This window comes from Abramis brama (assembly GCF_963993115.1).
Source record: "Abramis brama genome assembly, chromosome: 22".
NCBI classification, from domain to species: Eukaryota; Metazoa; Chordata; class Actinopteri; order Cypriniformes; family Leuciscidae; genus Abramis; species Abramis brama.
The window spans coordinates 24,735,344-24,760,407 of record NC_139984.1 but is presented as its reverse complement, the minus strand read 5'-3'; the positions used below and the strand labels follow the sequence as shown (position 1 = coordinate 24,760,407).

The 25,064-nt window shown below is 36.7% G+C and overlaps 2 protein-coding genes across 2 annotated transcripts; one reads left to right on the top strand and one right to left on the bottom strand.

The window, feature by feature from the left end:
• The first annotated feature begins 347 nt into the window (after window positions 1-347).
• On the top strand, window positions 348-6,620 carry coq10a (coenzyme Q10A). Its single transcript, XM_084099971.1, has 5 exons — window positions 348-965; window positions 1,999-2,145; window positions 3,137-3,329; window positions 3,430-3,531; window positions 4,997-6,620. The coding sequence occupies exons 1-5, from the start codon at window positions 826-828 to the stop codon at window positions 5,162-5,164; spliced, it is 750 nt and encodes a 249-aa protein (XP_083956097.1). The 5' UTR covers window positions 348-825; the 3' UTR covers window positions 5,165-6,620.
• Window positions 6,621-8,692: 2,072 nt separating this feature from the next.
• Window positions 8,693-24,225, bottom strand: cs (citrate synthase). Its single transcript, XM_084099970.1, has 11 exons — window positions 24,068-24,225; window positions 19,010-19,057; window positions 18,646-18,753; window positions 17,524-17,589; window positions 16,758-16,889; window positions 15,467-15,655; window positions 15,153-15,352; window positions 11,806-11,935; window positions 11,608-11,709; window positions 11,244-11,453; window positions 8,693-10,600 (listed from the first exon to the last, which is right to left on the bottom strand). The coding sequence occupies exons 1-11, from the start codon at window positions 24,116-24,118 to the stop codon at window positions 10,430-10,432; spliced, it is 1,407 nt and encodes a 468-aa protein (XP_083956096.1). The 5' UTR covers window positions 24,119-24,225; the 3' UTR covers window positions 8,693-10,429.
• Between the last annotated feature and the right edge of the window lie 839 nt (window positions 24,226-25,064).

Here is a 25,064-nt window from a genome sequence, read left to right as displayed (position 1 = left end):
TTTATAAGTTTTAAGGAGTAACATTTCTATTTTTTATAAATCTAATAAGAACGCAAGTATCAGACTTTTATTATGAAATTACATCGTCCCCTAGTGAGTTGGAACGAAATGACACCCCCTTTTTATTACGATTATTAATATCAGTTCGTTAATGTCATGGGTTTTTATCTACATATATCATTAATAAACACTATAATGGTCTATAATTTTAAGTTTTTAAGCAGTAACATTTCTATTTTTATTAATGTGATGAGAACGCAAGTAGCAGACTTTTATTATGAAATGTGCTCAAACCGCACAAGATCGTCCCCTGGTGACTTGGAATGAAACTACATCCCTTGTTTATTATGATTATTAATATTTGTTCGTCAATGTCATGGGTTTTTATATACATATATATTTATTACGATGATTTAAATAGAATTCGCCAGATTAGAATTGAAATCATAATATTTTTGATGTTATGTGACATTTTGTCCTCCTCCGGTCCAGTTGGCGGCAGCTGCACCTGTCCGCACGGTCATAACGTTACATCAGAACAGTGTGTTCCACACACCGGCAGCTTATGAAGGCTTCACCGGTTTAACCTCAATCGGTTTCGGAGGAATCGCAGGAGAAAGGACTATTGTTTCAGTAGATGATCATCTTGAAGTCGAAATATGATACTTGCAACCAGCGCTCAGCGGGGATTTGGTCACTAAAAAAGCCAACTCAACAAACAGTTAGATATGACAGCGCGCGTTTGTTTATCACTGCGTTAATCGTGTTATTCAAGATTAGTCGGCATAATTTTACACTCATTGGAAAGGTCACGCTATTTTATTGATGGCCGTGTCAGGAGGCGCCCGGCGGATCCCGATGGGTGTTCGGACATTCAGTGAGTTTCTGGAAATAGCGACTGTTGGTCCGTGTCGCTCCAGCAGCCCGTTTAGATGCAGAGAGAGAATACAGCACTGGTCCATCAGGTAAAATACCGCACTTACCTTTCATCAGTCCGGTTTGAATTACAGAATATATTTTACAAACGTACAAATATTATATACACACCACAAAAGAGGCTTTTATTGAACCATTGGCGTGTCACATCGGTGAACAAAACGAGGTGGGAAACACCTCCCCCCACAAAATTACCATGGTAAAATTTCCGCTAAAACACTATTAGAATTGTTTGTCAGTATTATTTCAATGGTGACCATTTTACCCCTATTTTACACTACTGTATGTGTGTAAGTTACCATAGTTTCAGTATCGTAATAATTAGGTACTGAAGTTACTGTTACAATAAAAACACTGTGACAACTTATTAGGCATGATTATTAAAATAATAAATAAAATGACAAAGATTCTTAAAGAAATGTATTCTTATACTTGGAATCTTACCATGGTTGTGGGAATGTTCTTATATTGCGTAATGTGACTGGTTTGTGGACATTTAACCATGGTAGTTCCGTGAATATACTAATCATAATGGTGTAACCAAGGCTTGACATTAGCTTTTCTGCTCACCAGCCACTGTGGTTATTGGTTTTCCGAAGTTACTAGCCACTCAGCATTTTCACTGGCCACAATTTTGACATCGATACCATGGGGGAAAACTTCCATATAGATATTTTTTTAATTATTTCATACTTTGGCAGCAGGTATATTAGGCTGCTGTCACTTTAAGACCTGACACACAGAGCCATTACACTGTTACACATGCGTTTCAGATATTTCAGTATCGAAAAATCTATATTTTTGACAACACTACGTTGTTGCACCTAGTTCATTTTTTTCATATGCCTTATTAAAAGGCTATAATTGAAAAATGTATTTATTATATATAAAATTCAACCCTCCAAAGTGGCTAGTAGCAGTGAAGTCCACCCGCTTTTGGTCGGTGTTAATGTCAAGCCCTGGGTATAACCATTGCAGAGCATTTTTGTACCATGGTACTGTCACAGTACTGCATGCACTGTATTTAACAGAATCTTGTGTCTCATTTGTCTTCTTTGTCAGACACCTGTCCTCCTGCGGGATCCTGATGACTCGCTATCCTCGCACGCTCTGTCTCTCTGAAGTGGATTTAACTCTCACTCCTCACAGGAGATCTTTCATCAGCCTCACCAAAAAGAGAAAAGAGTATTCAGAGAGGAGAATACTAGGGTAAATTGACTTCTACCCTTCCCTAACTAGGCTAATGATTACCCCAGTGTCTGATCCTGAACAATAACCCCTTCTTCTTTTTTATGGAGGAAGGCAAGCATTATATATTGATCTAGTGGAGGCAGGGCAGCTGTAAACATATATCCAATACAGTCAGGGACATAAATACAGAAAGAAAATATGACTGAATAAAATAAATAGTACTACCAATAAAAATAAATTACAATACAAACATACTATAAAAGCAATAAGTACAAGACACATTTATAGAATTTTCATCTGTTTATTTTGTGTATTTCATTGCAGCATTTTTCAATTTTTTAAATTAGTTTTATTTTTATATTTTCAGTTTTAGTAATTTTAGTACTTAACCTTAGTTCTTAGTTTAGTTGGCTTAGTTCACCCAAAAATGAAAATTATGTAATTAATTACTCACCCTCATGTCGTTCCAAACCTGTATGACTTTCGTTCATCTTCGGAACACAAACAAAGATCTTTTTGATGAAATCTGAGAGCTTGCTGTCCCTCCATTGACAGTCTACGCAACTACCACTTTAAAGGATTAGTTCACTTTAAAATGAAAATAACATGTATCCATCCATCGTAAATGAACTCCAAACGGCTCCTGGGGGTTAATAAAGGCCTATAAATATGAAAAATATTCATATTTAAAACTTTATTAAGTCAAATAACTAGCTTCCGGCCAAACGAATATGGACTAAACCGCTCAATTTATATGGATTAGTTTTACGATCACTTTATAATCTTTTTGAAGCGTCAAAGCGGTGGTTGCGTAGCTGTCAATGGAGGAACAGAAAACTGTTCAGAAGGTTTCATCAAAAAGATCTTCATTTGGGTTTTGAAGATGAACGAAAGTCTTACGGTTTGGAACAACATGCGGGTGAGTAATTAATGACAGAATTTTCATTTTTGGGTGAACTATCCCTTTAATTTTGAAATTGGAAAGATTTACCTGTGTTTTGGTCTTTAGGTTCTCGATGCAAGAAATGTATGATGTGGTAGCCAATGTGGATGACTACAAACACTTTGTACCATGGTGTAAAAAGTCCCAAACCATCATGAAAAGGGCCGGTCACGCCAAAGCCCAGCTGGAAGTGGGCTTCCCTCCGGTTGTTGAACGATACACTTCTATGATAAGCCACGTCCGTCCACATCTCGTCAAAGTAAGTCATCCGGTGTGTGCTTTACAACACCTTCAGTGCCATCACTGAAACACAAAGTAAGAATTCATGACTAATTCTATTTCACCCCATCCTGTTTCAGGCGGTGTGTTCGGATGGTAAACTCTTCAATCACTTAGAGACAATATGGCGGTTTAGTCCTGGTATTCCTGGCTATCCTCGCACATGTACTGTAGACTTCTCTGTAAGTACCAATTACAAACTTCTGCATCTAGGTAACCCATCGCTAAGCTCCACCCTAGATATACTAAGCTTATTGTTACTAGGTCAAATATGTCATAAATAATAGTTTTTTTTTAACATTCAAGCATGAAAACCTATTCTAGTAGACCCCAAAAACAATATTAAGACTTTATAAAAGGGCATAATATGGCCCTGGAAGTGTTATTTTAGTATCATTAATCTAGTACTATACTATTTATTAGGGGTGTGACGAGATGCTTAGCTCACGAAACGAGAGACGAGATTGGGTTCACGAGAACAAATCGAGACGAGATTTTTGCACAGTATTTTTAAGAAATCCTCAATGACAAAATTCATGACTGGAAAAATAGTCTGCAGGTGCATTTTGAAATGTTTTAACTAATCGTCTTGAATGAATGAATGTCATTTCGGTTATGCATTGAAAGACCACAAAATACAAGAACTGTAAAAGTTTTTGCCAGAAACTCAACTGACTGGCTTCTCTCCTGTATGATTTGATATGAGTCTCTTCAGACCTTACTGTACATGAACAGTGCACTGTACAGGGAGCTCGCGTTTTACTTTCACTTTCAAATTTGAATTTGCATGTACTCCTTGTATAGGGAGCGGTGGTGTTGAGCACGCATTCATTTATCAGATGCTTAGGCTTTGTTACGCAACAAATCCTCCGCCATGGTCTTGTCATGAGCAGAGCAGACGTTTACAATAGTTTACTATTGAAGCGACCGTTATCCAACTGAATTAAAAAAAATATATTTCTATATAAACTGAATTAAAAAAAAAATATTTCTATATAAAAAGCAAAACAACAGTGGAGGCTCAACGTAGCGGTGGCATATTCTATGCTAATTTCACCCTCACTCTCTGTCATGGCAATATCGCAAGACAGCTTTTCACCTCGATGAGAAATCTCGTCACATTTTAATATTGCATCACACCCCTAGTATTTATTAATATTTTTAATTAGTTATTATAATATTTTAAGTCCTTGTTAGTTTGAGTAATTTTATTTTTTTGGTCAGTTTTATTCATTTTATTTATATATATATATTTATTTATTTAAAAATATATATATTTTTTTTTTATAAAAATAACATTTATATTTATATTATAAAATATATTTATTTTTTTATTGTTTATAGTGTTTTTAGTTTTAGTAATTTTAGTAAATCTTTATAAATGCAGCTAAACCAAAATAAAACAAGTTCAAATGATTTTTTTTATGTTTATTTAAATGTAGTTATTGTTAATTTCTACATTTTCAAACGTTTTTCAATAGTTTCAGTTTTTGTTAACAATTATAACACAGGTGGACGGCAGCAGTTTCTAGGGTGGGAGTGTTCAGTGATGTTTGATCAAAGAATCAGTGTTTGTTAGGAAGTAAACCTACCATGTGTGTAAATGTTTCTCTCTCTCTGTCTGGATGTCGTTCCTTCCCCCCCCAGATCTCGTTCGAGTTCCGCTCACTTCTGCATTCGCAGTTAGCAACGGTGTTTTTCGACGAGGTGGTGAAGCAGATGGTGGCCGCGTTTGAGCGGAGAGCGTGTAAACTGTACGGGCCCGAGACGAGGATACCCCGTGAGCTCATGTTTCACGAGATCCATCAAACGTGAGGTGCATCATCACACTGGACTCGTCTGCATCTGGAACTCGCAAAACTCTTTAGATTATCGCATGACAAATCACATCACTAGATTACATTGGGATGGTACGATGGATACCATTTACTGTACTTATAGATGATATTTCAGTTCATTTGAGGTATCGCACCTTGAACATTGCTTTTTGACCGAATGAAGATTAATTGATTGCCGCAGCTTTGAACGGTAAGATCAAACACTCTAACGTTTCATTAGGGTTTCATCTCGTTTACATATTCTTTCCTGCTATGGGTTTGTTGGGGCCAAATCTGAAGAACTTATTACTGAAACTGAAAAGGATGTTTTAGGTGAAATCTGTCGCACACTGTTGATTACCACACCAAATAATTTCAGTTTGTACCTCCGTTTTTAAAAACAACCAATAAAACACAGCACAACCATTGTTTACTTGCCTCACTGCAAATGCGCAGCTTTGACGCATTTTTATGCTTTTAAGTCAATATTATTTTCTGTGGTTATCGACAGCATGCGAAAGGCACGGATTAACCCAGAATATTCCTTTATACAACTAGATATGAACATAGCGAGAATTCAAAATGCTTGAATTTGAACACGCTTGCAATGAGTTACTTGACTTTCACACTGCACTGAATTTATAATATTCATCTCAAGAAGTCGCACTCGAGGTTTGAGACTTCAATCACAACTGTAAATATAACCAACATAAATTATACAGTTAGAGTGACGTCATATTTCTCCCACCTATATATTTATGCTTATAGACGACAGAAAAACTTGTTTATAGAAGTAGTGTATTGTAATGAAGGTGAATTTAGAATTCTAGTTAGCATGCTAACTCAGGGCTTTGGAGAACTCCAAATGAAAGAAATGTAAGAAGACAGCCTGTTGTTCCCTAATAGTGATCCCAGTTTGTGCCTGTTCATGTAGACTGTGCCATTTTTTGTTTTGTTGCTTACATCAATGTCTGTTTAAACACTACTTTATTCATTTATTGTGATTTCTTCAAAAAGCTACAGTATGAGCTGGTAAATACAAGCATAGTAAACGGTTTTTCTTGTTTTTTTAGATTTTATTTTGAGCCATTTCAATGCCTTATCTAAGCGTTCATGGCATGTATAAATGACTTCAAATAACATTGTCGAGATGTCGATTGAGTATCAGACGCCCGTCTAAGAGTCTTCCATGGAAATAACGTCACCATCAGTAGATTTTTTGGGTGTTGACCTTGTTAAATGTCTGTTAAGTGAGAATGTTTAGTTGAACAACTGTGAATAACAACCAAAGAGATCATCAGTGCTTCATAAGAGCAAGAAGAGCACAGTTTTAGGAACAAATTCTCCATGAAATGAATGTTATCTGTTCAGTAAACCTTAATTGTTGTCAGTGTTATCTTGCACAAGCATTTATTTTAATTTGAGAATCTATAAATTTATTTCAAAACCTATAATTTGTGCGTGTTTTAATTGAACTGCTTGAGAACAGATTCATTTGAAAGCAAAGTACAACTTGGATTTGGATATGAATTGACCCTTTTGTTTTCTTTCTTGCCTCTAAGTTGAAGCACATTGCTAGCTCACCTTTAAGGACAAAGGTCTCCGCGCTGAGGAGATACAGGAGTACTTGTGAAAACATAACAGTGGTGAACACCAGGGAACAAAGAATACAGCGTGAAGCTGGCAGTGGAGGTTGAGGAAATCTGAGTAAGGTGCTGGTATCTGGGTCATGTATTTATAACGCCGTGCGAGACTAGTGGAGTTTCTTATTCATGCTGCCTTGACCTGAAGATCTTTACACAGAATTCACCATTAAAACCGAACTTGAATTAACCAATCCACTAACTCTTTCCCCGTCACCAATATATCAAAAGAAAAACAGTTTTGAGGTTAATTGATGGAATTTTGTGTCTCTGGAAATTAGTGATTTATGACATTGTATTATGTTGAATATCAAAGTTTTTTGTCTATTTGCTAATGAGGGATTTGTGGACACTTTTTTTTTTTTTTTTGATTTGTGGAGTAAAAGTTATAGTATTTATTTTGAAGTAAAAAAAAAAAAAATTAGACCCTTGGGTAAGATGACCCCCCCCGAATGGGCACAGAAGGCCTATAGTAGCATATTACGTTTTTTATTTAACATTGTAATTAATGGGGTTATTATTTAATTAGATGTACACTTCAGATATCTTCACTTTCATTTAAACCTATAGGCGTTAATTGAGTGAAATCATTCAATTTGATTTCACAGTTTCGATATTATGACATATCTTCAATGCATTAAGTAAATATCCAAATGCCTGTATACAAGTCCTAGAATAATTTTTCTGGGATTCTGCTTTGTCTGTCATCGGTTATTCAACTAAATTGTCAAAATAAAATTTTAAATAGTATAGTTGATTTAGTATTTTACATTAATTCCACTTTAATAAATATATAAATAAGAATTATAACAAAATCTTTAATATTTGACATTTTGTGCTATAACATAAAAATTAGCAAATGTTTTTCTATTTATTTCCTATAATAACACGTCATCGCCCAGCACATGCAAACTTGTATCTAAATATGTTAGTTTTAGAAGTAAATCCACACTGATCTTAAGGGGGGCATCTTTCCCCACGTAACCCTAATGACTCCTAGTTGACAAGTAGTTGCAGTTACTTATTGTTAGTAGAATGTCTAAAGTGGACCATCAAAATAAAAAAATAATTTTTTTAGTTATAATTTTATACTTTGTTAGTTGTTTTATGAAATACTCAAAATTAAACTTCAGTACATCTCAGTAAGTTGCAAAGGCAACATTTATAAGTTTTTCATGTATTCATATTTTATTTCTGCTTTATTTCAATTACTGACATTTTTAACAGTTTTAGTTACCAATAACAAGACTACTCTAATGTTGTTTTGTTCCCAATGTTCTTCAAAATATGTGTTCTGCAGAAGAAAGCAAGTCTTAGAGGTTTGGAGTGACATGAGGGGTGAGTAAATGACAAGAGTTTTCATTTTTGGGTGATTTCTATCCCTTATATTTTGGTTAATCCTTTATTCCTTAAAAAAAGTAGTTTATATGTTCCAAAGCTATCAAAATATGGCATTTCTGTTTGACTAATTTGAACGTGCAAATATAAATGAATATTACTTTGGAGTGGACATTCCAAATATATGAAAATTATAAAGCAATATACCAGCTCACTCTTAAAAAGAAAGGTTCCATCAAGGGAGAACATTTCAGTGAACAGTTCTTGAACCAATTTTATAATCTAACGAATTCGATTTTGTGCTTCCTTGGACCTTAAAGGTTCTTCATGGAAACACTAAAGAACCTTTATTTTTAAGAGTATCTCTTATTTGGGTGTCTAGTAACCAGAATATTGGCTTGGGTTAATATGTGTACATTGGCAATTACATTATGGACAGCTGAATGGTAGAATGTGATCAAATTTGATTAATATCAGAATCTTGAGCATATAAAGACATTGAAAGTGTTTCATGTTGAAAAGAAGAAAAAAAAATCCTCAAAGGGTTTGTTAAAAACATTTATTGGTTTTCCTTTTTTTTGTCAAGTTTTCCCATTTTTTTTTCTTTTTTGTTCACCTAAGCTTCTTTTCCCAATCAATCCAGACTCATTTGAACCCCATTTTTCCCTGGTGGATCCGACTTCAACCAATTCTCTCCATATTCACATTCCTCATTATTTAAATTAACCCGACGGAGCATAACCCAGTCACGTACATCATGATGAAAACAGTCACACTGGAACAGGGCACGGCAAACCAGACAAATATTCTCACGCTATTAGATGAGTGGGGTTATACGCACAGAAAATGATGATGGGGGAGGGGGAAAGTGCCATTGGAGTGCTTATGGACCGACTAGCCTAAATAGCTGCTAGATTATCCAAAAACAACCTGAGAGCAAGCGTGCAAGAGCAGGACTCGTGTGCGCCACAGCAGAGGTCAGATCAGATGTACAAGTCATGTTTTAAATTCTATTAAAGGTATAGTTTATTTAAAATAAAGGGTTAAATGAGTCATTATAGATGGTTATGGTTATAAGTTGTGAGGGATGGCGAGACAGTTTTGATATGCAGTTCATACAATCAAACTATATTTACATGAATAAATAAAACCACAGATTATGTATACCTACACAAAATGACAGCTTCTCTCTTTATACAAGACAACGTTCATCAAAACACTGAAAAAAAAGGGAAACTAAAACTCTAAACAGGTAAAAAGGTAGCAGAATTTGAACGCTCTTGGATGAACGTACAAATTAATGCCACAAATTCGACTTGCTCTCAAGTTGGTACACGAATCACCTGCGACTACAATAACTTGTGTAAATGACACAAATCTTTAAATCAAAGCCAATATGTCCACTGATTAAATAAAGGGGAAAGGAGGGGATTGGAAGGACTGGTTAGTTTAAATAAAAAGGAAGATGAAGACGATTGGTTGAAGTCAGAGAGCAATATGAGAGATAACTTAAAGGGGCAGTACCCTTTTAAACAAATATACAAGCTTCCCAAGTTGAACTGAACTCATAGAATCAATTCTATTGAGAGAGGACCGGTTTGCCGCCATGGAGTGCTCTTACAAGGAGAAACGTGATGTTAGCTATATGAACGCAATGTCAAACTTCATCGAATTATCGGACAGGCTCAGAGCAGGGCTTTGACGATTCGTTTTCTCATACAAACAGAGGCTCAAGTGATCTCGGGGAGAATAAAAATACATGACTAAAACTGAAATAGTTGGTGTGACGGCTGAGGATAAAGGGTTTATTTACATACCAGGTGAACAAACTCTTCTTAACTAGTATTCAATAGTCATTCTTTAATTTAAATAGGAGAGAAGTGATTTCTGGGAAGATATCTTACTCTCTCGGCTGTGTTTTTGGACAATAACACGGCCCACCCCACTACATCCATAGCTGCGTCATTCAAGCTGGTCATACGGTCTGGAAAATTGGCATGAAATGCGGGAAAACTGAAGAGGAGTGACCACAAGCGATGTCTGTGTAATGCGTCTACACATTTCCTGTGAAAATGTAGCTGTAAATGTGTTATTGGGAATGAAAGACTAATAAGAGTGTAAATGGGATGTGTAATCTTGACGTTCTATATTAATAAAGGCCCTTTTTAGATGAAATTTAAAAGTGTACTGTCTCTTTGAATCCCTTAGCCCGGAGGCTTGTTTCTAATAGTTTAAGCTCCTCCCCTTCCTGTTCTCATTCCGCTGGCATGGTCTCTCCCTCTCTAGCCTGATTTGGCCCCAACTAGAGAAATAAGTCCATCCGTGCTCATGGACTTGGGACGCTCCAGAGGGAAGCCAAGCGCTCTGCTCCACACCAGCTGGGCGAGGACGCCCAAAGCCCGGGATACGCCGAACAACACAGTGTAATAGTTCATCTCAGTCATGCCATAATACTGCAAAACACAAGAGTGCAAATATGAGAGGATTTCAGAGCAAAGAGAAAAATAGATGTAAACTGTACAAATAGAAAAGAAAAAAAAATGATTAATATAAATAAAATTATATTATTTGTTTAAAGTGTATACAAAAATTAAATGTATTTAATAGATTACATACATATATAATACATATTTTATATATATATATTTTTAGTTATACGTGACAAACTACTACATTAAATCGATTGCCTGGGGAAATGTTTATAGCGGTCATTATAAAAACATTTTTAAGTGCAAAATGTCATGCTTGAGCTTGACTATTCAGAATCTAGTATTCAAAAGAACTGTGTAATAGGACCAGGTATATTTATAAATTTTGATTTCATATATGAATTACTTCTGACAAATATATATATATATATTTGGTTATTTTATGCTATTTTCACTGCAAAAATAAGGTAAAATGATAAATGAATTAATAACATTCAAATTAATAACAAAAAAAAGATTAAATAATTGACATACAGAAAGGTAAGATAGATATACAAGATAATTTAGGGCCACTTGACAAAAATGATACAGACCTGTACTAAAATGCCACAGATCATCTTTTAAAATCACATTTATATGTATTATCAGCTGATTTCTGGTGTCTTACTTGCAACAGGACTCCGCTGTGAGCATCTACATTGGGCCAGGGGTTCTTGGCCTTGCCCTGCTCCAGAAGCACATTGGGTACGATCTTGTAGAGTTGAGCTACCAGCTTGAACATGGGGTCATTGGGAAGGTGCTTGAGGGCAAACTCGCGTTGACAGGCGTAGCGGGGATCTGTCTTCCTCAGCACAGCGTGGCCATAGCCTGGGACCACCTGAATAATGACATGAGAGAGAGAACAATCAGTGTGAATAATCATCCATTATACTTTGATCCATCTGCACTGAGTTTCACAACCCCATCTTTTGTATGTTCATGCGTTTCCTATTGAAACAGTAAGTTATTAGGAACATATCAAAGGCACTCACTCTGCCTGATTTGAGTGTGTTCCAAATGTAATCTCTCATTTTCTCATCCGACACCTCACCCCCGAGCTCCTTCTGCAGGGCTGTCAGCCACACCAGCACCTCCTACAGGACAGAGGAAATGCATGAATGAAATGCAAAGCTGGTTAGTATTTCATAACCATATGTCCTGTGCAACACGAAGCACATTAAGGCTCAAACCTGATTGGCCAGTCCGTGCAGGGGTCCAGCCAGGCCATTCATAGCAGCACTGAAGGAGAGGTAGGGGTCAGATAGGGCACTGCCGACCAGGTGACTAGTGTGTGCGCTGACGTTTCCACCCTCATGGTCACTGGAGAGAAACAGAAGCACACAAGGTTAAGGACACTAAACTAGATTGTAGACTGGCAAACTAACACAACCACATGAGGGCAGACAGAATTCATTTGAATATTCTATACAGACCCCCCTTCTTTCCTAACAAGTACACTAGTAAGTTGGGTGTTGTTCCTTGCTGACTGAACAATGCGTGTACAGTCTAAAGTCACTGGCCAGTGGGAGATCAAGTTAGATCAATAAACTTTTAAGTACCACACAATCATTTTTCTAAATGTAAAGTTCATGAGGTGTGTCAGTTTAACGCCATTAACAGTTATTAGAGAATTTAAATACACAGATGTTTTGGGGATTTTATTGGATTTCAAATACAATATTTATTAGTAGATTTTGTTTATTATTAATTCAAATGGTTTATTAACTAAGGCTTTTTATGTACTTTATTTGCATCAATTTATTCAGCAATAAAAGTGACAACTGCTTTTGCTAGCGTAGATTGCATGTCTCACCGGTCTAAAGTCCCATTCAACACTGCTGTGTGTTAAACATCTTATCTTGATTAATCTGTCAGTTATTTATTCATCCACTAATCAGACAGCTAATCCACATCTTGATCAATGATCGTTGCAGCCCTAGAAAAAAAAACATTACTTGACGTTGTTCAGCATGTTCCTGCAGAGGAAGGTAAAGCAAATCGTTTGCTTTTAACCCTTTCATGCATGAATTATGATAACCTCAGTCAGGATTTTTTTCCTATGTGTTTTTATTGCTCTTAGGGCATGAAAAACAAGAATTGATTTTTATTTTATTTTTTTACAAATTTTTCAAAGAGATCTTCAGATGTCCACTTGAGTGGACAGCATGCGGTTGGTTTAAACTTAAGATATAATATATTAAATATAAGACAATAATCAAACACAAAGTATGTGAATTTAACAAACTAATCAATACAATTATTTCAAATCATGTGAAAACTATAAAATATATACAAAAAATATAAATGCAAAATATTGCAAAGGCTTCATACAACTTCATACAAGTTGCACTTCGCGTATCTTTGATATCAGAACATGAGGACGTGATTCCATCAGAATTTTCTACAGTCTGTCAAGGTACAACTGTGGAAACCACTCAGATGCTCCCTCCAGTGCACCAGAGTATGGAGATTTACCCTTATTAGCTGATAATTCTGATTATGTTCAAGATGGACATGCACATTTCTATCATAGCCCTCCTCTGAGAAAACCTAGCGATACGTTTTTTTCAATCTCATCTGAAATGATCAGTGTTGGGGGTAATGCATTACAAGTAACATGCATAACGCATTCAGATTACTTTTTGATGTTACAAGTAAAGTAATGTGTTACAAGTAATGTGCATTACCTAATCAGATTACTTTTTTATCTAACAAGTAATTAACTACAAGTAATGTGCATTACCTAATCAGATTACTTTTTGATGTAACGAGTAAAGAAACGCATTACAAGTAACATGCATTACGTAATCAGATTACTTTGTGATGTTATGAGTAAAGAAACGCATTACAATAACGCACATTACATAATCAGATTACTTTTTGATGTTATGAGTAAGGAAACGCATTACAAGTAACATGCATTACGTAATCAGATTACTTTTTGATCTAACAAGTAAAGTAATGCATTACAAGTGTCATACATTATGTAATCACATGACTTTTTTCGATGTCAATGAAAATTACATTCTAATAATAAAAGTACATTTATTTACAGTAAAAAAAGTCACTGCAGATTAAGTTTTTAATTTCAAAAACAATATTCACATTATAATTATGAATTGTAGCTGAAATATAGCAATTGATGCATGACGTCCACTACAGTGGACATGTGATTAATCAGAGTTTTCTCTCAATCTAAAATCAAAACTTGGAAAATTTTACTGTGATATGACTCATTAGATATTGCTTGATGCTGCAATATTTTTTTTACCTACAAGAGTCTCCTAGGATAGAAGGAATGGGTGGATATTCCGGAGCAACTTGGCATGTCTGACTGACCCTTGGCCATCTTGGTTTGGAGGGGGAAAAAAATCGAAACACAAAGGTTTGCCACTTGGTTGCAATTTATAGGATGATGCACCAGGGTCCAATGAAGAGGCTGATGTGCAACTTTGCCATAAAAACCCGTGCAAATTCAAGAAAATGCTTTTTTAATAGCCGTCCACTGTAGTGACCACTACGCGTGAAAGGGTTAATATTACACCACTGCTCTTCGCGTCATTTTCAGTGTCAGATTGTGGATGTTTTTCCTATTAAGAGCCAATTTACAGTATTGTACTTGTGCTATTGATGTTTAATGGCATGAATGATCCAGTCAGGTAATAGACATCAGGTGCATTCAGGTTTCCACTGGAAATACAAGCTTTTCTCAAAAAGGAGTCAGTGAGTTTATAGGTCATGTGATGGATTTTTTAATTAATCATAACTAACATTTGTTTTTCTTGCAGGAACAACAATCATTTGTTTTTGAATTATGTATGTGTCCCCTTTTGGCTAAAACTCGTGACTTTGGTTGTGTGAGTTTAAAAATAACAAATATGGGAAATGAAACTAGACAGATGTCTAAACTTGAAACCTTGTGGTTACCTAGTAACAAGAGGGCTTTTCTATGAAAACCAATCAAATTGTGGGGAAATTATGTAATGTTTCATGTCATTTTAACATACCCCTTATTTTATAAAAACTGTTGTATTCGTGTTCACTGGTGGGATTCTCAATGAAATTTGTCTGAGATCCTCCGGCCATGATGTATTATTCTTTTTGGGGGAGATTCTTTGAGAACTGCTCGGGATCTCCTTCGGCCGTGATTAAAGCATTTAAAGGACATTTGCTGAAGTCTGTTGGTTTATTATTGCTGTGCAGCAAGTCAGATAGGGGAGCAAGCTAGTTAGGGGAACAAGTTAGTTAGGTGACTCGGCCGACGTCGACTGTAGACGCGCTGGAGTATAAATATTATTGAACGGGGACGTCGACTGTAGACGAGACCCAGAGAAACTAACGTCGACTGTAGATGTTAGGGGACGACGATTGTAGACGAGACCCAGAGAAACTAACGTCGACTGTAGACGTTCGGGGACGTCGATTCTAGACGAGACCCAGAGAAACTAACGTCGACTGTAGACGTTCGGGGACGTCGATTGTCGATGAGACCCAGGTACGTAGTTAGGTTTAGGGAAAAATCTACCACAATTATCACCTGTGAATGGTGAGGTACAGCCTCATGAGTTCTGTGAACTGTGGCTCGCTGTAGCCCAGCATGTTGGTGAAGTTGTGTGACCAGTCCAGGTTGGAGTCGATGGCGCCAATGCTGCTGCCTTCACGGTACAAGTTGCGGTAGATCTTGGCCGCCACGCAGGGGAGCTTGGCGATCAAGTCCATTGAGTCTTCGTACACGAACTATAAATAAGCAAATAAATATCTTAGTCAAAAGTCATTTTACTCTTATCATCAGGTTTATCTTTACAAACTTCACCAATAAAGTTTCTAGAACAAATATTTTCAACCACTCACCTCCCAGTACTTGGCCTTGTTAACTCCCTCAGAGTAAGCCCGAGCAAAACTACTCTCACTGTTCAGAGCCGTGATGGCGGCGCTGAACTGAGACATTGGGTGCAGGTTGGTGGGGAAGTTGTCGAGCATGGTAACCACATGAGAGGGAAGGGCCGCGCGCTTAGCCCACTCCTTGGACAACCAACTCACCTGAGGAAGCAGAGTTAAATGAGAGGAAAAAGATTTTTGTGGCAAGTTACTACATGGAGATACACACATGTACACAACAACTAGAAGCTCAAGAAAACAAAAATAATCACTTACAAGTTTAAAAAAAATCTCAAATAAGTGTTTTAGCAATAAAATAATTTTGGTAAGCAATCATGTAAGTGGGATGATTTTTTCTGTTTTGTGTCAGAATCCAAAACACCTTATTGGGGTTTATTTTGTGATAAATACAGACCGACTGTACATTTTCCTTTAAGTTAATATTAGGGGCTTTCACACCGGGTTGTTCTAGGAACTTGGTTATAGTATCTAGCCACTAGGGTGGTTCTCCAAGAACTAAATGTTCCCATAGGGCCATTTTCCTGGTTGCATTCACACTGCCAGTAGGAACTATAAAGTGACGTAAGCCGCACTTGTTGTTGTGACTTATTTTGACTGCGCTGAGAACGGCAGAGCCTGAGCACACATCGCTCCCATTCTCTGTCTTTCATTAGTTTACGGTTTGTTTAACAGTCCTGTCTAATACGTTATTAGACAGAACTGTTATACAAAGAAAGTAGACAGTATATGAAGTATTAGCGTTTGCCGTGCAGTTGATGCCCAATGTCGCTAGCTGGGCAGAAATACATAATCATGTTTCGCTTGGTCCGCTCAAAGTTGCGTTGGATTTTCTCCTTAGCATAAAGGTTGAGAGGTGAGGTCCTTCTAATCACTGTGTTCCATGTTCGTAGAGTTAGTTTATGGAGTAAATATATAGGCTATAAACTGTTTACGCAGCTTTTTTTTTAAATGGTGGGTGCTGGTGTTTCACGTGCATTCAGCCAATCATCATACACTTATGTCACTGGAAGTCTATAGCACTGGGTTAGTGGGGTGCGAACACACTAAAAACCGGGTATTTCCGCCATTAATTCTAGGAACTACGATATGATTCCTCCGGTGCAAAAGCCCCTATTAAGATCCACGCAAAGAGAGCTGGAACAAAACTCTTTGTTTCTCAATAGATATTTCCTCTATTGCGCCCTGAATTTCTTTAACGGGTAACACTGCAGTGAATATGAAAAATGAATGAATTCCTCCTCACCTGCTCATCAGTGGGCACCTGTCCTGTGATCAGCAGCCAGAACAGACCCTCTGGCAGCGGCTCCTCTCCGCCGGAAGCTTTGGGCAACAGCTGCTGACATTCTGGAATGCTGTAACCACGGAAACGGATGCCCTAAAGACGCGATCGATAAACACAGGGAAGGCATCAGTACATCTGACTGAATAAAGTAAACAAGGAAAACTGGCGCTTCAAACTCTGACAGGGTTCAGGGGTTAGTAGGATAAATACTAACCCAATGTATATATTTATCCAAGGCACCATGGTGCAACTATCTATTTTTAGCATACAGCAGCACTGTGCGCAAATAATGAGCTTATATGACATCATTCATGGTACATTTTCAAAACCTATTTTACTCGTCAAGGATAAATGCATATTGACGGCTCAATTTTATGGGAAACAGGAGCTTTGTCCGTTTTGAATTAAAATACTAAAATAGTATGTATAACAAATAAGAACAATAAAATTATATTCTAATAATAAAAAAAATAGTAATAAATTACTTCTAAGACTTTTATTAATATCATAATTTCATAACAAAAAAAGGCATTACATTTATTTATAATTAACAAATGTTTAAATAAATATAACCTGGTTTAAGATACATTTTAGCAACACCGGGTTGACAGCACATGGTGTGGGTGTGTGTGTGTGTGTGTGTGTGTGTGTGTGTGTGTGTGTGTGTGTGTGTGTGTGTGTGTGTGTGTGTGTGTGTGTGTGTGTGTGTGTGTGTGTGTGTGCTCACCTCATCAGGGTCGAGCACAGAGGTCTCGTACACTAAACCCTTCATGCCTCTCATTCCTCCATAAACCTGTTGAACAGAAAAACAGCACTCAAACATTACTGAGATACTTCTATCATCACCCTTTTGTGATGTTTTCCAGTCCGCCATCTCACTTCTCTGCCCTATATTTCTTGTCTCACATTTTGAGTAATTATGTCCCTTGGATGCAGTTTAGTCTGCAATGTAGAATAACTGGCAGTGAGACAAAGACCACATGACTCAGCTGAAAGAACAGCCGTGAGAGCAGCAGCACTCACACCATAGCCTGAGGGTCCTTGAGAAAACGTCGTCCAATCAGAGGGCAAAAAACTATTACTGTATTTGTGGGGGTGTGCAGCACCATATCATGTGAGATAGAACTGGTCAGGCATGTTAGGCAACACTTGCTCGTGTCAACAGTCAGACGAAACGGAACCTGGTTGAGTAAGGGGTGATATATCCTAAATTTAAGCCAATGACTCCTAGCCAGTTACTCAGAAAGAATACAATATTAGTAATTGTATTAATAATAATTGATTTACTTCACTAATAAAATTACCATCTTCGGGATTATTAATGATAATCCTCAGTGATATCCAGTAAATTATGAGTAACCAGGAAACATTTCTGATTTGTGTTGATAAAGGGGTATTTGAGTCTTAATGGGGCTTAAATGTTAGAAACATTAAGTAACAAGGTACTGTAAATATTATCACAATTAAAGTGTTATGTGTACAATACAGCACAGCCTTATTGCTTTTTACACACAAAAAAAGTAAAACTATTCTAAGCATAAAGAACAATCCTTCTGCTAAAAGTGAATCTCTGATATGTAAGCAAAGTGTGAGTGGTGTTGAAGTGAATTACTGTATCAGTGTTGTGATTGTTAACAAAAACGACTAAAAATCGTTTGTTAAAATTGATATGATAAAAAAATAAATATTAGAGACTAGAATTTTTTTAAATATTGAATATTGAACAATGTTGCCTTGGCAAATAACTGAAATAAAATGAGTTTAAGGACTAAAATGACTAGCCTAAGCACTATAAAAACCTTCCAGACAAGATTTACAGTAATGGTGAGTGCAGTGATGTTTCTCTCACCATGTCCACCGTTATCTGACCGATTGGAGTTTTGCCATGCTGCTGTTTGAAGTTTTTGATCCTGCTCTGCTCTTTAGGGACGAGGTCTGCCAAAACATCTTTTAAATTCTGCACAAGTTCAAGGGAAAAAGGTCAGTGTTTGGTAAGTGAATCTGGTACAAACAGATTTAATAACTGTCTAACATGCATTATAAAGGACAAAGTGCTTTTTGAGGTTCAAAAAAAGTATACAAAAGACATTTGATAGTGACTCAACCTTTCAAAAGCAAGGCTGTGATCTAATCTCAGTAAGTGTAATTAACATCTGAAGTCTGGTTCTGGCTGTGATTATAGATCCAGGATCTGAAATGATGCAGATACATACCGTGGATGCGCTGACATTTCTGGCAGCCACAACAACGCATGCTGCATTCTGGAAGAGAAAAGAAAATACAGACTTTGATGAAAGATGCAAAGCAGCCAGGGTTAGCAGAGATGTCACTGCAGAAGGTCTGCTGACAGCTGCAAGGCAGGTGACTTTAGTTACACAATGCAAATTGTGTCAGTTGCCAAGGCAATGCTTTTTCTTTGGACTCAAATTACAAAGCTTCTTATTACAATTCGTTTTGCTGGACCAAATGCTTTCAACTGGATCTGAAGTCAAAAGCCCAGAAAACAGTTTACATCTACAGTGATACAGAGCTTACTACATGTAAAACAACAATCTGTAAAGCATTTCTCTATCATCTATCACAACTTTACCAATTAGCAGCTGTTTTTTTTCTGTCCAAGAGAGGTACAGCACACGTATTACATGATAGACACGAAAGACTGCCAAAGAAACTAGATGTGAGTGTGTCTTAAACTTTCACCACTGTGCCATTGATCATGAACACCTTATGTGGGATTCAATCCTACAAATATAATACAGAGATATAGGACCTAATACAACTTAATTATAGCATTAAGACATAGGCTTTGTAATGACAATATTTCAAGAACACATGTGCAACAGAACACAATGGATTCTGACAGATCCAAGCTCATTCTATTACAGAATTCCTTCAGGAAGAATGATGAGTTTTTCCTGTATGGCCCATCCCTTTCCTACATCAAGATACATCCTTAATTTCTATATATAGCTTTAGATTAAGAGCCCTGTCTGATCGACACACAGCAGGACCAGAGATAAACTGCCACTGCAGAATGACTCAAGCACGGACGTAAAGCTGGGTCAGATTGGCAAGGCATGTGGGGAGATGATTCTCCTAACAGAATAAAGTCACTGGAGTCATCATTAATCCTCTACAAACACACACACACAGGCAGCTGTTTATAGCATTTAGCAATGGGTTGTTAAATTGAAAAGATGTTTAGCTTAAAAAAGGGTAATTTACCTACAACCCAATACAACATGTCAGCGAGTCAGCGAGAAGCAGTGCTCACATTTTCTTTAGCAAATTTCAAAATAGTGATGCTGCACCAATAAAATTCTGGCTGATATTGATAAGCCAATAATTATTTTGATGGTATGGGCGATAACTGATAAATGGATATTAAAATTGTATACTAGTATTTTGTCCAAAAAAAAAATTCAAAATAAAACCCTAAAAACAAAAAACTTATTTTAAATGCTACAAGTGACAATATAATGTACAGTATGAAAAATGGATGTTCCTTCTGAGATTTGCAAAAGATTACATTTAATAGTGTTATTGACTATGATTTTCATTTTTAATGATTAAAGCGTTAGAAAGCACCAATCAATTTAAATGTAAAAGGAGACTCAAATTCTCTAACATTGCCCTTGAATTTATTATTGATATATTATCGATTGTGCATAAAAATGCTGTGAAAAAAGCTTGTTTATTTTTTTCTATCAGCCTTTAATATCCAAAACAAACAGCACAAGACAGAGAAAACAGGGAAAACATACTGGTTTGCTTTCACCTGAAGGGTCAGACTAAGACTGGGCGATTGAGCTGGATTATACAGGGAATGACTGCAAAGCCAATACTTCCTACACCGTGAGCCTCCTGATCGCCATGCGAGTCAGTGCACCAACATCAGACACCCGTCACTCTGCCTGCACTACAGCTAAAGATTTCTCTTTGTCCAGAAATAAAGAGCAGCCTGACACACCTCGCATGACATACAGTAGCTGTGTGACCAGAAAACCATTCAAATCAGCCAATCATCATTTATGGGGTGGCCTTTATTGTTGCTGATAAGAAACTGCTTGTCTCTGACCTTCCCTCAAGTCTATGGCCGTGTAATCTGTGGGAAAGGTGATCATACTGGCAGCTGTTAGTTTGACCCCAGTGCAACGCAGAAGAGGGCGATTACATAAGCCTCTGTACTAGTAGCGGAATTCCTAAATGAAAACGATTCTGCTGTCTGTCTATTAAATGTTTGACAAGTATGATCACAGCGGAACATTCAAATGCACTGCTGTTGACACGTCTAGGTATGAAACAGCTTCACAAACAGTATTTTCAACCACACAGTATCATTATTTCTGGGTTACAAACATTCAAATGATCACAGAAGCACTGGTATTAAAGTTTATAGTTCAGATATAAACACTGTCTACGGTAGTGAATCTAGTGATCAAAATAAATCATGATAAATCAAAATAAATTTTGAAAGGAACTTGATGCTTCAAATAACAATTGAATCGATTACATTGACACCAGTAGGTGGCGACAAGTGACTTAAAATATTTATTTGCCACTGAATCATTCATTCAAGAGATTTGTTAAAAAAATCTCAGATAGGCTACAGCCAGTAATTAAGTAAGTGAAGTCCTTAGGAGTGAGTCATTAAATCATTCATTCAATCCATTCATCATTCCTTCAATAAAAAAAAAAAAAAAAGATTTTAAATTAATTAAATATATTTTTAAATAGACTGCAGCAATTAACATTTTGTCAGAACCTCTAGTTAGTAAATTACACGTTATTTTGTTTAGTTGTCTATTCAGAATCGTGGGATAATAGTGATCTCTATTTGAAACTAAAAAATGTGATTCTCAATTTATCCACAACCGTGCAGCTCTAGGTGAATGAAAACATAAACTAGCAAATACAATGTAATGAGCCAATACAATTCAATAACAGTGTTTCCTACTAATTACCCAGACTTGCATAATTTCTAACATTTCTATGGAAGTTTACAACATTACACTAGATTTGTAATGAGAATGTCACAAAAACGTAAAAGGTCTCTGCAGTTTTCCACAAAAAATAAAAGCTAAAGGGTTTAACACTTGCAAGTGAAGAAATTAAGACAATAATGTTGGAATTTGACAAAAGTAAAATAACTATTAAGGTCCTTGCACACTGAGTCCGAAATTTTCGCATGCGTTTTTTCGTATTCGTGATTCAGTACCTCTGAAATGTCAAAACACCATTCAAATGCTTGCTACGGATGTGAAAAACGCAGAAAATCTAACCTGATCCGAATTTTTTTATGACGGAAGTCATGCAAGCGTGATTGACATAACGTGAGATCGTATTTATTTTTTAACGTGCGAAAATTTCGGATGCGAATTTCGGGGTGCAAGGGCCTTTATACTTACTATGAAATATCTCTTTTTTATTTTACAGTGTAGTTTCAAAACAATGTAATATGCATTTAATTAATTCAGCTTTTAATGATGTATTTGAATAAAAAAATGCTACATTCAGTTTTTGGAGGAAAATGTGACTGTTTATCTACAAGGACAACTCAAAAATGTAAAAAATTAAATGCACAACTAAATCCTATGGTGCAATGTGTATGCTGTATATAACAATAACCTTGGCAACAGCATCAAGGTAAGGACCACGTCACAAATGCTGCAGAGAATAGGTCTAGTGCATTTGCAAAGGGATACTGGCCAGCTAGCAATCTTGTTGACTTTTCACTCATTTCCTATTGTGACTACTGAAACACAGACTATTCTACAGAGCCAGCCTATATGCAGAACAGACACAAGGGTCGGCGTGTTAACAGGGATCACTAGTAATACCATATGGAGGAAATCCTGCACAGACAAAAGGACTCTTTGTGAGTTTTCTTTAGGAAGGGAAAATGTATAAAAGATTGACAAGTAATGCTCTATTGACTTCCAAAACCCCTCTGTGCTTTGTTTAGATGAAACACCTTGTTTTTCTATACTCAACGCAGATGACAGGTGGACAGCTGTGTCAGACGGGTCAGATGTGCTGAATAAGTTGTCCACCAACTGAATGCTTTATTAGGAACAGCTCTTTATGGTACCACTGCATAAAAATCCATTCACATAGCTAAGCAAATCTCCCAGCAGTGTCATTTAAGTCTGCAAGTGTTTGCAAAGCAGACTACTAGGTCTGAACAAGGTCCAACACATTACCAATAAAACACGAAAATTATGCAAGTACAGTACAGAAATGCACCTTGGTCACTCCTGTCCTATGAACTGACAATCAGCAGATTACATAAATGTAATACAATGCAGAAGAAAAGGCAGAGAAACTATCCATGGTGTACACAGGTCATCTAGTGGTGTGAACGGAGGGTTAACCCTGAATGACAAAAGCACAGTGACCTATATTACCATAACGTCAATCCGACACAACTGAGACAGTATATGGATAAGTGCAGGTTTCTTTAGGATAAGTGACACTTTTTCCACTCATTTTTTTTCTCATCACAATCTAGATGTGACATATTAAACATCACCAGTCACACATTTTGTTCAAGGCACTTCATATCAAGGAGAACATAACTACATTGAGGTATTGAGCAACTCTCCAAACTATTGTTCAACTATTCACACATTAATGAATGAATGACAATCCTGAAGGTCAAGTCAGCCACAGAGAAAAACAAGAAGACGGACCAGTCAGACTACAGCTAAACAGGTGCAGATCGAAGATGTCAAAGTGACTGTTCGATTTTAGTTACATTAGATCAACTGAAACTGGTTAAAGTGTTTAATTTCATGTGAAAGGACGCCAACTACGCAACTGGGCTTCAGAAACACCTCAGTAAACCAGATATAACGGGTTTCTTTGTCATGTATCTTTACATAGCTAAATTAAAACATTCTTAAAACTCAACTTTATATTGGCTGTGCCTCAATTTTGTCCGTTTCCTTAGACAGCTTATTGAAGTGCGCTTTAAAAGTTCAAACACAATTTTGAACGTCTGATAACATTTTTGAAAGCCTATGTAACGTTAGTCAAGCACAATTGGTATTGAAAGACAGCCACTGATTTAAATATAGAGTTATAGGGGGGAGACACAAAAACAGAATATGTTTCAAGCATAAATGACCTAAAGTTGATGATCGACATGGTCTATTATTACTGGCTGTCTGTCACTACGTTAATCTATGCTAAGATAAGCTAAGCTAAGCTAACCTAACCAGGTAGCAGCCTGTGTTTCCCTCACTCAATTTAAAATAAAACTTTCCTACCTTTGAACTGAGGAGCCTTGGGGCTAGTCTGCTGATAGAGAGGAAGGACATTGTTCGTTTATGTGTGTATAAATATTACAAGTGGTTCTTTATCGACCCCTGCTTGAAGGTGCCCCTCTCGCTACCGTGCTCGCAGTGAAGGTTGAGAAAGGAACTCGAGGGCCTGTTGTAGGCGCGGTTTGAGTCAGCCAGGGCCTGGTGAGGATGGAACGGTGAGACGCGTTCTGATTGGTTGAAAAGGAGAAAGATGTTTTTGATTGGCGACAAGTCACTCGCTTTTTCATTTGATTGGCTCAAAAACAAAACGGCTATAAATTATTCAGACGTATACGTTCAGCTGTAGGTTGTTCTTTAACCTGCCTGTCTAGAAATATAATGACAGATATACTCATGTAAAGGCATGTGTAGTCATGTGTTTTTAACAGTTTCTTTGTTAATTTTGTAACTGTAAACGTATCTCCAAAATTGAAGTGCCTTTAAAATGAACAATATTCAATAAAGGTTTGAATTATATCAATATCAGCTAGTCTTATGTGAATAACATTCCTTTGGCTGCTTTATTATGTGCATCGTCCTGCAATGACTTGAAACTGCATGTACACAAAGATTTCAGACTTTATTGGAAAAGGGTCATTAGATACAAATATATAGATACAGAGGCTCAAGGACGTTCATTTCAGACTTCATGCTGCCTGTAACATTGTCATTGCTCTGGTAGGAAGGATTTTCTTGGACCTACAACACAACAGAACATTCTGAGATATGTAACTTGCTTAGTTGCATCACAATGTCAACACACATAACTTACAAGATTTCTACATATACATTTCAGCAATACATGAAGGTCACAAAAAATAGATTTTTTGATTGGTGAATGAGAAGGTTGAAGACAGGTGGGACGACTGAGATCTTGTGTTCTATGACTAGAAACTTTAAAATACTTAAAAGTTTTTTTTGTTTGTTTTTTGCCAAACTGTTTTCTCATAATAATTATCAT